This window comes from Corvus hawaiiensis, chromosome 1 (genome assembly GCF_020740725.1).
Source record: "Corvus hawaiiensis isolate bCorHaw1 chromosome 1, bCorHaw1.pri.cur, whole genome shotgun sequence".
Lineage (NCBI taxonomy): Eukaryota > Metazoa > Chordata > Aves > Passeriformes > Corvidae > Corvus > Corvus hawaiiensis.
In genome coordinates, this window is record NC_063213.1 from 94,150,235 (window position 1) to 94,163,249 (window position 13,015).

A 13,015-nucleotide genomic window follows, 5' to 3' on the forward strand; every position below is an offset into this window, starting at 1 on the left:
GTTGTGGTGTGGTTTTGTGGCAACCTTGCACCTCTGAGACTCACCTGTGTGTTCCCCTGCAGGTATCCCCTTTCCCATCATCATCGCCTGGGCCATCGGGAAGCTCTACTATGACAACGAGAAGTGAGCCTGATTGCTCTTATCCCCCATTCCTTTTTCTATCCCAAATCCTCAGGGATCAGCTGTGTCAGGGACTCTGTCAGGGAGGAAGAAAAGCATAATATTCTTCCATTCTTTCTTTTATCCCACCTTTCAGCTCTCTGCAGCATGAGCCCTGCCTACAGCCCTGCCCCTGCTTGCTTCTTCTCAAAAGGCAAATGTGATTTTTAAGGGGAAAAAGAGATTAAACCAGATCTCCTACAATATGTTTGCTAAAGGGAGCTGGGATTTAACCAGCAGAGGTCTAAATTACCCCCACCTGAGCCATTTTCACAGACATCTGGTAATGAAGGTCTTAACACGTACCTGAGAGTTCATCCCAGAGTGGGAAGCTGAAAGGAGCCCATTGAGATGAAGGGCAGCTCGTTCTGTTTGCCAGAGATAGTTTTCCCTGCTGACTTCAGAAGCACTGATGGAACAGCCCTGACACGGTGCTCCCAGGACAGGGATGTACCTGAGTGAGCTCCCGCAGGGTTTGCTGGGGACAGAGCTGACCTGGGCCGGCGTGTGTGAGATTGGAGGATTCCAGAACATCCTGAGCTCGAAGGAACCCACAAGGATCATCGAGTCTGACTCCTGGCCCTGCACAGACACCCCAACAACCCCACCCTGGGCATCCCTGGCAGCGCTGTCCCAGTGCTCCTGCAGCTCTGGCAGCCTCGGGGCCGGGACCATTCCCTGGGGAGCCTGGGCAGTGCCCAGCACCCTCTGGGGGAAGAGCCTTTTCCTGATAGCCAATCTAAACCTCCTTGGCACAACTTCAGGCCATTTCCTTGGGTCCTGTCCCTGTCCCAGGGAGCAGAGATCGGAGCTGCCCCTGGGGAGGAGCTGCAGACCCTGGTGAGGTCTGACCTCAGTGTCCTCTGCTCCAGCTGAACAAGCCAAATGACCTCAGCTGCTCCTTGTATGGCCCCTCCAGACCCTTCCCCATCTTCATGTCCCTCCTTTGGATAGTCTCTAATGGCTTTAGATCTCTCTTATATTCTTGTGCCCAGAACTGCCCCCAGGATGTGAGGTGAGGCTGCCCCCATGCAGAGCAGAGCAGGACAGTCACCTCCTTTGCAAGGAGGGTGTCCCTGCTTGTCCTGCAATAACTGCTTCCCACATCCATATGGGGCCCAAAAACACTCCCACGTGCACCCCCTTTTCCTGAGTTCCCAGGGAAGATATTCCACAATGGCTGCAGCAGTTTGAGTTTTAGTGCTTTCACCTCACGGACAGGGACTTTACAGAGATTGTGCAAGGACAGGAATCAATCCAGGTCACTCCCATGGCAGGCTTGTCCCTGACCCCCCCTTGTCCCTGACCTCCCTTGTCCTTGCCTTGCAGGTGCTGGTTTGGGAAGCGAGCAGGAGTTTACACTGACTACATTTACCAAGGCCCCATGATCCTGGTGCTTCTGGTAAGAGCAAAGTGACCTTGTGTGCTGAGTACAGAGTCCTTCTGTGTGCAGGTGGGACACAGCTGCTCCTGTACAGGGTCTTGCCCCCTCCTTTACCTTCACTCTGCTGGGGCTGGTTCTGCTGCCCCACAGCAACACTGCCCCTCACCCAGACTGCCCCTTGAGCAATTTTGGGCTTGGGATGGGCTGCAGAAGGAGCCCGGAGACCTCACTCTGATAGGGATGTCCCATCAGCAGACTCCCACATGCATCAGTAGGTCACTCCATCCCTGCCCTGGCACTGTTTGGGTGTGGGTGGATGCTTTGCCAAGCATTTGCAGAAGCCTGGGATCCTTGACTCCATTCCCCGATCCCGATTCCACCTCTCTGTTCCTGGCCCCCAGCTGAGCAGCAATGCTTGAACCAAGGGTCACATGGAGCACAGTTTGATGGGGCTTTGTCCTTTGGGGAGGGACAAAGAAGAGCAGAGGTGGCGGGTCACAAGCTGGGGCTCCAGCCCCTGTTTGCAGGTGAAAGCCATGCACAAAGCCCCAGAACTGTTCCTTCCTCCTCCCTCCCTCCTGAGAAAACTCAAGGGAGTAAAAATCACCAGCATGACAGAATAATTGATCCTGCTTCCCATTTCCCAGCCCGTCAGGCAGCCTGGCCACTGATAATTCCTCTCAATTGTGCTCAGCTCCAGGGATGCCTTTCCATTCCCTCACTAGCAATTAGGCAGCTGGGAGAGCAGCCAGGCAGATCCTGTCTGTGATGACAGCCACTCTGCACCTTACATTCTTCCTCTCCCTCCAACTTTTTCACCTTCAGCCCTTTCTCTAGTGCATGTCCTTCCTTGGCAATCTCCTGGCGTGCCCTGCTGCCCTGATCCCTTGACTAAACTCCTAAACCTTATTGTTCAAGTGTTCTAAAAACAACCAAGGCAGACGTGCTCTCACAGTGCATGGAGGGCAGTAAAACAGGTTCAAGAGGAAACATTCCCATTTCCCCATTTCCTCCCCCCGTTGCTGAGGAAATGGGAGGAAATGCTGGGGGAGCAGACACTAACCAGGGACCCTGTTCCTCCCAGATCAACTTCATTTTTCTATTCAACATTGTCCGAATCCTCATGACAAAGCTTCGAGCTTCAACCACGTCAGAGACAATCCAGTACAGGTAAGAGCATGAGTGACCCTGCAGGAAGCCAGCCTAGGAACTGGGTTCCCCCATGATTAGTGGGGATGGGAACAGCCCTATTAGCCAGGCAGCAAGAGGATGGGAGCATGGAGAGACCTAAGAGCACCTCAAATGCTCTTTGGAGGCACACGGTCGTTAAATCTGGGATTGTTCTCCTGGCCAGGGAGAGCCTTGTGATGTAGAGTGTGGATGGCTGTTTCTGCCTTTGAAGTGAACCCTTGGGATTTGAGTCTCTTTGCAAAAGCCTGTTGTGGTGGGACCTGATGAGCTCTCTGGGCTGGGAGCTGCAAATCCTGGCATGGAGGTGAGAATTAAATCACTGCTTGACAGAAAAGCAAAGGCTGAGGAAGGAGTGATGAATCGATGCCAACTCAACAGCTCCTTGTAAAGAGGAAGACAGTACTCCCACAGCACAAGGCAGGAAGATTTAACCCTTCCTTGCCTGCTGGGGAATATTTTGCAGACAACGTAGAGGTGCACGGTCAGAGCAGCTCCCTGAAGTACCTGGAACAGAAGACACTTTGGGCTTCATCATCATTGCCTCTGTCTGGATCATTTTGTGGGCAGGAACTGGGGAATCTCTCTGTGTGCTGGGTCAAGTGAAGCTGTTTTGAGGTGGAGGGTGGCTTTTTCAGCTGAAAATGGAAAAATTCTGGTTCTATGATTGGGAAATGCCAGCTTTCCTCATCACAGAGTATTGAATGGGGATGAGGGGTTCAGCTTGAGGTAAGCACAGATAAAGGTTCTGGGAAAAGGCTGGTTGGCCCCAGTCAGCAATTTTGAGAGACCTTTGGTTCCAGCATTTGCCTCATTTTGGGGGGGGTTTATCCCCTTTGGCCAGGAGAACATTTTCATTTCCCAGAAGTATTCTGTGGGACAGGAAGACATGAAGAACGTGGTACTTATAGACTGTGCATTCCTGCTTAAACCAGGCAAGAGAGAGCCCTGGAGGGCTCCTGCTCACCTTAGATGGTAAAAGGCTGATGTGTCCCCTGCTGCCATGACTCTCCCCTGCAGAAGCCACACCAGGGAATGTGCTGTACTGTAGCTTTCCAGCTCCTGTCCTCAGTTCCCTCCAGCTCCTTCATGTCATCAGCCCATTTGTGTCAGGGACTGTTCTCTCCTCCAGGTCAGAGATGCAAAACAGGTTCCAGACCCCCTCCCTGCCCAGCTCAGACCCTCCAGGGATGACCTTCCCTGTGTTCATCTACTGTTGGAATCTGTCTATTAACAGGATCTTTAAGCAAAAAACGATGACTTGGCATTGTTCTTGTCCCCTGATCCAAAGGAATGAGGTGCCAGGCCCCAATCCTTCCCACACTCTCTTTTTCAGCACTATGATTTTTCCCAAACTGCACTTGTAATCTCATCAAGATATCAAATTAATTACCTGAGAAAAGGTTTTCATAAACCCATGTTGAAGGGTGTGGATTATTATACCCTCTTTAATTCCTTTTTAATTGAGCTGTAGATCAGCCAAGCAATCATTCCATGCCCGCTCAAGGTCAGGCCTCTGCTCATCACTGCCCTTTTCTGGGTGGAGAAGCAGAGCAGGGGCCCAGTGCTCAAACCAGCCCAGTCCCTGGGGGAATTGCACTGGAAAACAGCCCAACTTGGCTCTGTCCTCCCCCAGTCACTGGCTTTCAAGTCCCAGCAGACCAGTCCAAGCCATGCTGGTGCTGGGATGGGCAGAGTCCTTGTGCCCAGGGCTGCACTGTAGCAGCTCAGGTCCCTGTTTTCTCCCTAGGAAAGCAGTCAAGGCCACACTGGTGCTGCTGCCCTTGCTGGGAATCACCTACATGCTGTTCTTTGTCAATCCAGGGGAGGATGAGATCTCCAGGATAGTCTTCATCTACTTCAACTCCTTTCTGGAGTCCTTCCAGGTAATGGTCCTCCACACTGGCTTCTATCCCAGTCCTCTCTCACCAAGGCATGTGGAGGAGCCCATCCTGGCTGATGCCTCATCCCCTTCTGTGTCCTCCCAAAACCCGACATCCCCAAACCCCAGGGCTGTTCCAAAGCTCCTGGCCTGGGGGTACCTGTTGGCCATGACTCTGCTGCTTGTCTCCTTCCAGGGCTTCTTTGTCTCTGTCTTCTACTGCTTCCTGAACAGCGAGGTGAGCACAGGGGCTGGGGTTTTTTGTGGGGGTCTACACCTTTCCTTGCAAGCAGACAAGTTCAGCCTGAGGCTCTAGTGCTGCACAGGGCTTGGAGGGTGCTTGTCCCTAATTCCCCATCTGAAGGTCTTTGATGATCAGAGTTGCTGCTTCACCTCCAGCCCCAGGTACATCTGCAGCCCCAGATTTTGCCCAGACAGGAATGGCTGCTGTCCATCCCCTCCTCTGGAGGGGGAAGATCCACCCCGGAGAACAGATGCTCTCAAGGTGCGCCTGTGTGATTTAGTGCAGCAGAGACCAGGGTCCTCCCCATCCTGGGGAAATCCTTCCCCAGGGTGAGCCCCATGCACATGTGGATTGCACATGGTTGAGAACATCTCCCAGGCTCTTACCCATAACACAAACAACAGAAAGTAAAGGAGCTGAGAGTAGAAGCGAATCCTGGGGCCATATATTTGGGCAGCTTTTTCCTCTGCCTCCTCCAAATGCTCCCACGCCTTTGCTGGCTCAGGAAAGTTTACCCCACATTAACCTGTTTTGTTACCAAATGACATTATTAGTGCTTTTTTGGCTGGAGGACCGAGGAGAAGGATGGCTGGTGCCTCTGAACAGCCTGTGCGTGATGACTCAGGGTCCCTCATTCATCCCGCGCAGGTGCGATCGGCCGTACGGAAGCGGTGGCACCGCTGGCAGGACAAGCACTCCATCCGCGCCCGCGTGGCGAGGGCCATGTCCATCCCCACCTCCCCGACCCGCGTCAGCTTCCACAGCATCAAGCAATCCACAGCTGTCTGAGCCGGGAGCGAGCGGCCGCACCGGGAGCCGACATCCCCGCTGTGGGGAACCCCTGGGAAGGGGGCACGGCACAGAGCCAGGTCCTGCCTGTGGCCCCCGCCCCGCAAGGAGAGCACAAACTCACTCGGTCATGGGACACCTGCACAGCTCCTGCTGCACGTGCTGGGCAGGCCTGGAGGACAGGACAGCTGCGACGCTGCTTTGTCATCTCCCTGGCAGCTGTATGACCTTCTGGCGTGGCAGAAGGAGCCAGAGGAGCCTGGAGAGGTTGCAGCAGCCTTCTGCCGGCTCCATCCTGGGCATGATGTCCCATGTCACTGCTGTTTTCAAGTTTGTCTGCTTTGAGGTGACAGGACATTGCTGGGGCAGCTTATGGGGCTAATTCCCTGGGAAGCTGGGTCAGCCTTCCAGTGAGCACATGCTGGAATGCTGCTGGCAGGGGGGAACCCTCTAGAGAAGCCAAAGACCTCTGTGTTGGAATAGGATGGATGGAGAGCCCTGGGGTGATTGTAGACGTTGCTTCATGTGACTGTGTTTTTGTACCACTGGGGCTGAGTCCTTCCTGTGTCTCTTGCTGGGTCTTCAGATGTCCTGTAACTGCTGCTTGGTCTGACCAGGTCATTTCTCATCTTGACACCAAGGATGGGGTAAAGCAATGGGGTGGGAGAGGGGAGGGAACCCCCCTCCCATGGGGATGGGTCCTAGGGGCTCTGAGCAGCCACAGAGAATGGGCTTGATCTGGAGGGAAGCACAGGAATTAGTCCAATCCTCTGGTCCAGCCCAGATGGATCCACAGGTCTCTGCAAAGCCCTGGACATCAGGCTGACTCCATGTCCCTGCTCAGAGGCTGGAAAGGTGAGGGAGCCCTGCAGTGGAGCGGTGGCTGAGGTCCCCAAAGGCAGCTACCATAGGGACAGGCCCTGGCTCTGCCCCCTCCTCCCTGCCCTGCTTTTACCTGGGCAGGTGGGCCCAGCCCAAAGCTGCTCCTTACTCTTGTGCAGGGGATGGGACCAAACCATCCCCACACTGGGGTTAAGTGCCTTGGAGGAGCAGCAGCCTCCTTCCCTCCCTTCCCTCCCTTCCCTCCCTTCCCATCTCTGTCCCCAAGCTGGGGACACCAGATTGTCCCCAGTTCTCCCTCTCCCCCTGCCCTCTTCCATGTGGCCACTGAAAGCAGCTGAGCAGAGAGGTCCATGCAAGCAGAGGGGTTTGCCTTGACCTCTTTGGAGCCACCTTTACCTTGCCGCATTCAAGGTCTGGGGATGCCCAGGCAGGGATTGGATCACAGCAGGTTTATGGGCTGTCTGCCCTCTGCATCCCAGGGATTTTGCCACTGGGGCCGTACAGGGTCTAGTGTGAGCCCCCTCACACTTCTGTGCCTCAGTTTCCCCACTATAAAGAATAGGCATAAGTGTTTCCTGCCCTGGGGAGATTTAAGCATCTTTGACATTGCAGTACTCTGTGATTTCTTCGGATATACCACAGAAAGAATAAAATCTTGCATTTTTTTAATTTAAAAGGAGGCATAGGGAAAAACCTCTCAGTTCTTTCTTCAAACATTTGTGAAATTCAGTAGTTTGGAGCAAATTCCCCCCACTTCCTTCCCATTTTGGTTTTCTACCTGCATGGCTACAGTGCAGCCACATTGAAAATATCCCATTGACTCCAATAACCTGCTGGGAATAGCAACAGCTCCCGGTATGATGCAGTGACCACAACACAGACCATACCCTGCACTGACTGTTTCAGTCTTTGTTCAAGTTCAGCCACTGCCAACAGTCCCAGAAACTGCCCCTTCTCCAAAATACGGGAGTGAAAAAGAGCCCTGGAGTTATGCAATGGGAAAAGTGGCAGCTCCCAGCTCTATGGATACCTTCTGCTGCTGCCCTACAAGGAGTAGACTTGTGTCTTCTCCTGTGTCTTGGTTTCTCTGTTGGGTACTTTGGCAGGAGTTAATAAAGATCTATTGGCAATGGAGAAGGGGAAATGCCCCAAAGAGCTTTTTTTGTCATCTCTGCTCGTGACATTGCCAAAAAATTATTTGCTATGTGTTCAATTTGGATTTTTCTAAAGCAGGGTCTTTTGGTGGAAAGAAGCTGGAAATTGAAAACCAAAGAAAGAAACCCAAACAAGCATCTCTGTTCACATCACTGTTTTTCTCTTCTCCTCTTGGTGGTCTGCCCCACCTGGCGTGACTCTGTGTTCCGTAGCTGGAGAAGTGTGTGTATTCTCCGTCCTGTTTGATTAAAATTACTTCAATTCTTCTCACAAGGACTTGCAGGGCCTGTTTATCTTTTGGAAAAGACAACACTGGCATGGCCCCTCCCCAGTTTCCATGGGCGCATCCTCACACTGCACTGGGCTCAGCATCCCACTGGTCCAACGGCTTTTTGCTCTCCTTTCTACCTCAAATCCACGTGCCCAGAGCATGGAGGTGGCTCTCCATGAAGGTATCTACACCATTTCATCCAAGAGAATCCCACATGGGTTTTCCAGACAAGCCATCAGAGCTGGAGAAAGTCCTCCACGTTTTCCCCCTTGCCAGCTGAGCTAACACAGAATAAAAATGTAATGTGTTTCATAGCAGGAGGGAGGGCCAATTAAACTTGAATTTCATTTCATACATCAATGTTTACAAGTGAAATTCAGACACAAACAGAGTTCTGGTCAAGCTCTTTTGATACAGAATTAATTTGTTCATCACACAGAGCCTTGGAGAGCACTGCAATTTAGTAAGCACCATGCACATAAATAATAATTACAGGTTCCTGCTGATTACATGATTGTATTTAAAGTTATCAGATAATTCTGAGATTAATGTCCTGCCAATCCAGTCCTCTTGACAAGGCTGAAGCCTCTTGAGATCATCCTGTGTAAACCCTTTATCTTATCCTGGTACCTTCTGGGGTTGGGAAAAGCAAAGCGGGACCCCAAGGATGGGATCTTGTGGTGCTGTGGGACATCCCAGTGCAATGAGGCACAGGAGCTTCTCCACCACACAGAGATGGATTTTGATTTAGCTTCTTTATTTGGTTGACACATTAAACCCACCATGGAGGTTGTCTCCAGCCCCAGAGTCACTCCCCACCCTCAGCCCCACCACCTAGGATCAAAGTATGGGTGCCCTGAGATACATCCCCAGCAAACCAAGGGCCAGCAATGGAGAAAACCTGCCAGCCAGAGCCTGAATGGAGGCAGAGGGGAGCTCGTGATCCTGATTCCCTGTGGAGCATCTGTGCCTTCATTCCACCTTCCAAGGAGGCTGCCATGTGCAAGCATCCCCAGTGCCAGAGCCAGGACCTCCCAGTTCCATGGCACATCAATCGGAGGGTTTATGGCTGGTATTTAAAGCAAAGCGGGACTGTCATTCCCCTTCCTCAGAAAACAAATATCTGTCTGGTGGTCCACAGCTTTGGGCCATTCCTGGATGTTGAGCCCTGCTGTACCTTCCCAGGCAGGGAAGGACTCTGGAAAGAGTGGGAGGTGGGGAGGGAGAGGAAATCTTGTGGCAGTTTTACAGCCCAATGGATTCAGTTGTGGCTTTCAGCACTGTCCACCCCAAGAGTCCTCTCGTTTGTGATGTGTTGTCCTTCCAGCACAGTCAAACTCCCAAATAAATATTTCATCCTTTAATTCCAATGCCCCTTCCTTCACTGCTCTCTCCAGCGCAAGGCTTGCACTGACATTTGTCACCATAGTCACAGTTAAATGGCTCTCAGACACACGTGGGGGTGGGAGACAGGCAGCTCTGCCACTCTCACTAAAATTTCAAAGGGACATATTTTTCCAGTTTGGAGGAAAACTAAAGATCAGAGACAAAGTGACTCCATGGGAGAGCTTGTGTGCTCAGCCATGGAGAAAAGGATCCTCAAGGAGCCCCCGGGCTGGGCTAAAGGCAGCAGAGGTGTGTGATCACACAGCCTGCTGGAATTGGCACTTGTACAGAGCAGGGATGGGTTAATCCCACAACCAGGAATTCATGTGCTCACCCACAACCGAGTCCACCCTCCCAGCTGGCGCCCTCATCCATGGGGATGTGCACCAAGGACTGTCCAGGTTTTCCAGGTTTGTTCAGAAACAGCTGCAGTCTCCAACCACCTGCTCCCATCACAACACCAGGAGAGCCCCTGCAAGCACCATGGCCAAGCTCCCTGGCCCTGCCCTCCTCCCTGTCAGGCAAAATTTTCCATGGGAAACTTGCTTTTAGGCTGCTGAAATCTGTTGCTGAGCCTCCTGCTGGTGTGGAAACTGAGGCAGAGATTTGCTATGGATTTTGGGAAATATTGGGCTCTGCCGGCTGAGCACCATCCTGACAGACACCTCTGCTGCAGAGCATCCTCCAGCCCCAGAGCATCCTCCATCCAGGTCTGAGACCTGTTTCAGGAGACATCAGTGTGAAGGGGGCTTGGGACCCTCCTCAACAGCCCAGAGCCTCCTTCTGCCCCAAAGAAATGTCCCCCACACCCCAGCCTGACCCAGCCAACCCCACCAAACACGACTGCTGTCTGTTCTGAGCAGCTTCCACTTCCAGCCAGCTGGCTGATGTATCCAGCTGCCCTGCCAGACCCTAATTTTGGGTGCAGCAGGAGAAGGGTCACAACTTCCCTCACTCAGCACTGTGCCCACAGGGCCAGTGCCCAGTGGGTCCAATGCAGATGCTTGAGGTCCAGAAGCCCATGTCCTCTGCTGGTCCTTGGCTGCTTCATTTTCTGCCTCCCCATTTTTCATGGAGGCAAACCACCAAGGACCTGTCCCCGCCTGCCCTTCCCAGCACATGGTGATGGTGACACAGCTGTCAAAGCCCAGCCAGCACAAAGTCTTCGGGGTTTGTGTGTTGAGTGTGGCTGACCTCCAAACACGAGGTGTCAGAGCCTCTGGCTCGGTCCCAAAGGATCTTCTCTGACTGCCAGGGACTATTAACATCTCCCTGCTTCCAGGAGGAAGCTTTGTTTGGGATGAAGCCAGCCTTTGGAAGAGCAGATGATCCAGTGATGTTGCAACCAGTAGGGTCTCCTGACCTGTGCTTGCAGCTCTGGGGCTGCCAGGTGAGGTCCTGGAGGCTGGATGAGGCTCCTCCTGCAGTGGTGGAAAGTCCCAAGGAGCTGGTGGCTCTGAAGAAGCCTGTGGGGATGTGAAATACGGGGCAAAAGGGGAAGCCCTGAGTTAAGCACTCCCAGCAATCCAAATAGCAGAGGAACAATTGTTGGCACAGCAGGAGCCAGAGACCTGGAGAAACACAAACAGGGGAAACTGCAGCCTGAAAATGAAACACGCAAGCACAGAAGCAGGATCTTAGCACAAGTCAGGAAAAAGCAGTGTGGTTGTGCCAGCTAGCTCAAAAAGACAATAGGATGAGATATTCAGGAAAAGCCTTGGATTATAGGCAAGAATGATTGCATCCTGACTGGAGTTTGACTGACACTCCATCACTAACCAAAGCCAGAGTAATAGAAATGCTCATGTTTCTGATGAAAATTATTTGGGTGACTAAAGGGAGCTGTATTTTAATGCATTAATGTGGGTAAGGTGTGTTTAGAGGCTGCACATTGAATAAGCACATAAAGTAAACTTTTTTTTTCTCTGGGGAATGTCCTGTCCCACAGAGCTTTCCATGCAAGAAGTGCTGTGTCCAGCTCTGGAGACCCCAAAAAAGAAAGGACATGGACCTTCTCCAGTGATTTCAGAGGAAGCCTGGAGGCGTTCAGCCTGGAGAAGGCTCCAGGGAGACCTTAGAGCCCCTTCAGGTGCCTAAAGGGGGTCCAAGAGAGCTGGAGAGGGACTTTGGACAAGGGCCTGGAGCACCAGGAAAAGAGGGAATGGCTTCCCACTGCCAGAATTGGGGTTTGACACATAAATCACAAACTGGATCTAAGTGCATCTCACCCCTTCTGGAGCAGCCCCACTGCTTCCAGCCAGGATCAGGTGCTCCAGAAACAGCTGAGTCCACCTGGATGCTGGTCCCCAGCTCCTTATCAAACTTTTCATCAGCTTCCCTATTTCTGTGGTCAGGAGAGTTTTAGCTCCTTTTCTCCTTGTTGTTAGCCCTTGAATATAAACCCAACCCTAAAATGGATAAACCCCACATATTTTAATTCAGATCAGCTTACAAAGGCTTCATCCATCTCTTTTGACCCCCAGAGTAAAAGTTTTGTCTTAAACAATTAATTCTGCTTGGTAGAGTTTATTTTTTCCACAGAAGGTAAGTTTCCTGCCACTAAATCTCCTACCTGTGTGTAATTCCCAAGCTTTTCCATTTCTTTTCCCAAAAGCAATGCCCCCATAATTCTGTCTCTGCCCGGCTCCGTGGGTCCCGCGGGCGGGCTCAGTGTCACACTCGGTAGCAAAGAGGCGAGAGGGGCATTTGCGTGCGTTCCCGCAGGGGCATTTATTGCTCCCACACTGCCGAAGCGTGCAGAGCCAAATTCGAACACGAGCCGGAGGTTCACAGTTTTGTCCGGGGGCGGGGAAAAGGCGGGACCAGGGAATGGGGACCAGTGGGGAGCTCTGGGGGAGGGACGAGGGGTAGACGCCAACAGCAACCGGGGAAGCCAAACTGGGACAGGTTAACAGAACAGAACGAGCATCTCGGGAGAAGCCCCCTTGGCCACCCCAATACAAAGCGGCTCCTGTGGCACTAGGGACCCGTCCTACTGAGAGCTCTCTCCCCCTTGTAATGTATGTTCACCGGCCACCACACCCCCACACAGAATGTGATAGCAAGGAACAAAGCCCAGCCCAGACCCTGGAGATTTTTTCGTCTAAAAGTTGCAACTCAGGCATGTTACACGTAAACTGCATGGGGAGCTTTGAAGGCCCTGGTATAGCCCAAACCATCACAAATCCCAACCTGGCAAAACAAGGTGCAAGTCAAGCACCGCTGGAGAGGGGGAAGTGTGGAGCCAGTGCCATGGCAAACGAGGGAAATCTGTGCAAAATGGGAAGCAATTAAACGAGAATTAACCGGGCTGCAGGAGGAGAAAATTGCTTCTTTCAAACCATCTTTATTATAGGGGCGCAACGGCCCAGAGCTCCCATGGCTTATCACCAGGGTGAATAGATGAAGAGGCTGTTGTTAATCAAGATTGTCAGAAGCTCTCCCAAAGTCAGACATCCTCACTGGAGCGAGGGCTGGCAGGGAACTTTGCTGTTCCACAGCTTCCTCTGCTCAGCCCTTACCTGTCCCTGGTGGGACGCTTTCTCTGGGAAGGTCGCACCACACCGGGTCATCCACCACCGGACTCTAAAGACAATACTTACCCACGAATGCGCTGGTCAGAGGAGGCCAGCGGCTTCTTGGTCTTTCCAGAAAACGGCTAGGGATTTCACACTGGTGGTTGAGAAGGTGACATCTCTGGTGGAGCTGGATGGA

The 13,015-nt window shown here is 52.4% G+C and overlaps 1 protein-coding gene across 1 annotated transcript in view; it reads left to right on the top strand.

The window, feature by feature from the left end:
- CRHR1 (corticotropin releasing hormone receptor 1) overlaps positions 1 to 7,914 on the top strand; it is a 29,169-nt gene extending 21,255 nt beyond the window's left edge. The window contains exons 8-13 of the mRNA XM_048314799.1: positions 63 to 123; positions 1,489 to 1,561; positions 2,628 to 2,713; positions 4,482 to 4,617; positions 4,810 to 4,851; positions 5,506 to 7,914. Coding sequence (XP_048170756.1) covers positions 63 to 123; positions 1,489 to 1,561; positions 2,628 to 2,713; positions 4,482 to 4,617; positions 4,810 to 4,851; positions 5,506 to 5,646 — 539 coding nt within the window. The 3' untranslated portion in view covers positions 5,647 to 7,914. The remainder of the gene's footprint in view (positions 1 to 62; positions 124 to 1,488; positions 1,562 to 2,627; positions 2,714 to 4,481; positions 4,618 to 4,809; positions 4,852 to 5,505) is intronic.
- The last annotated feature ends 5,101 nt before the right edge of the window (positions 7,915 to 13,015 follow it).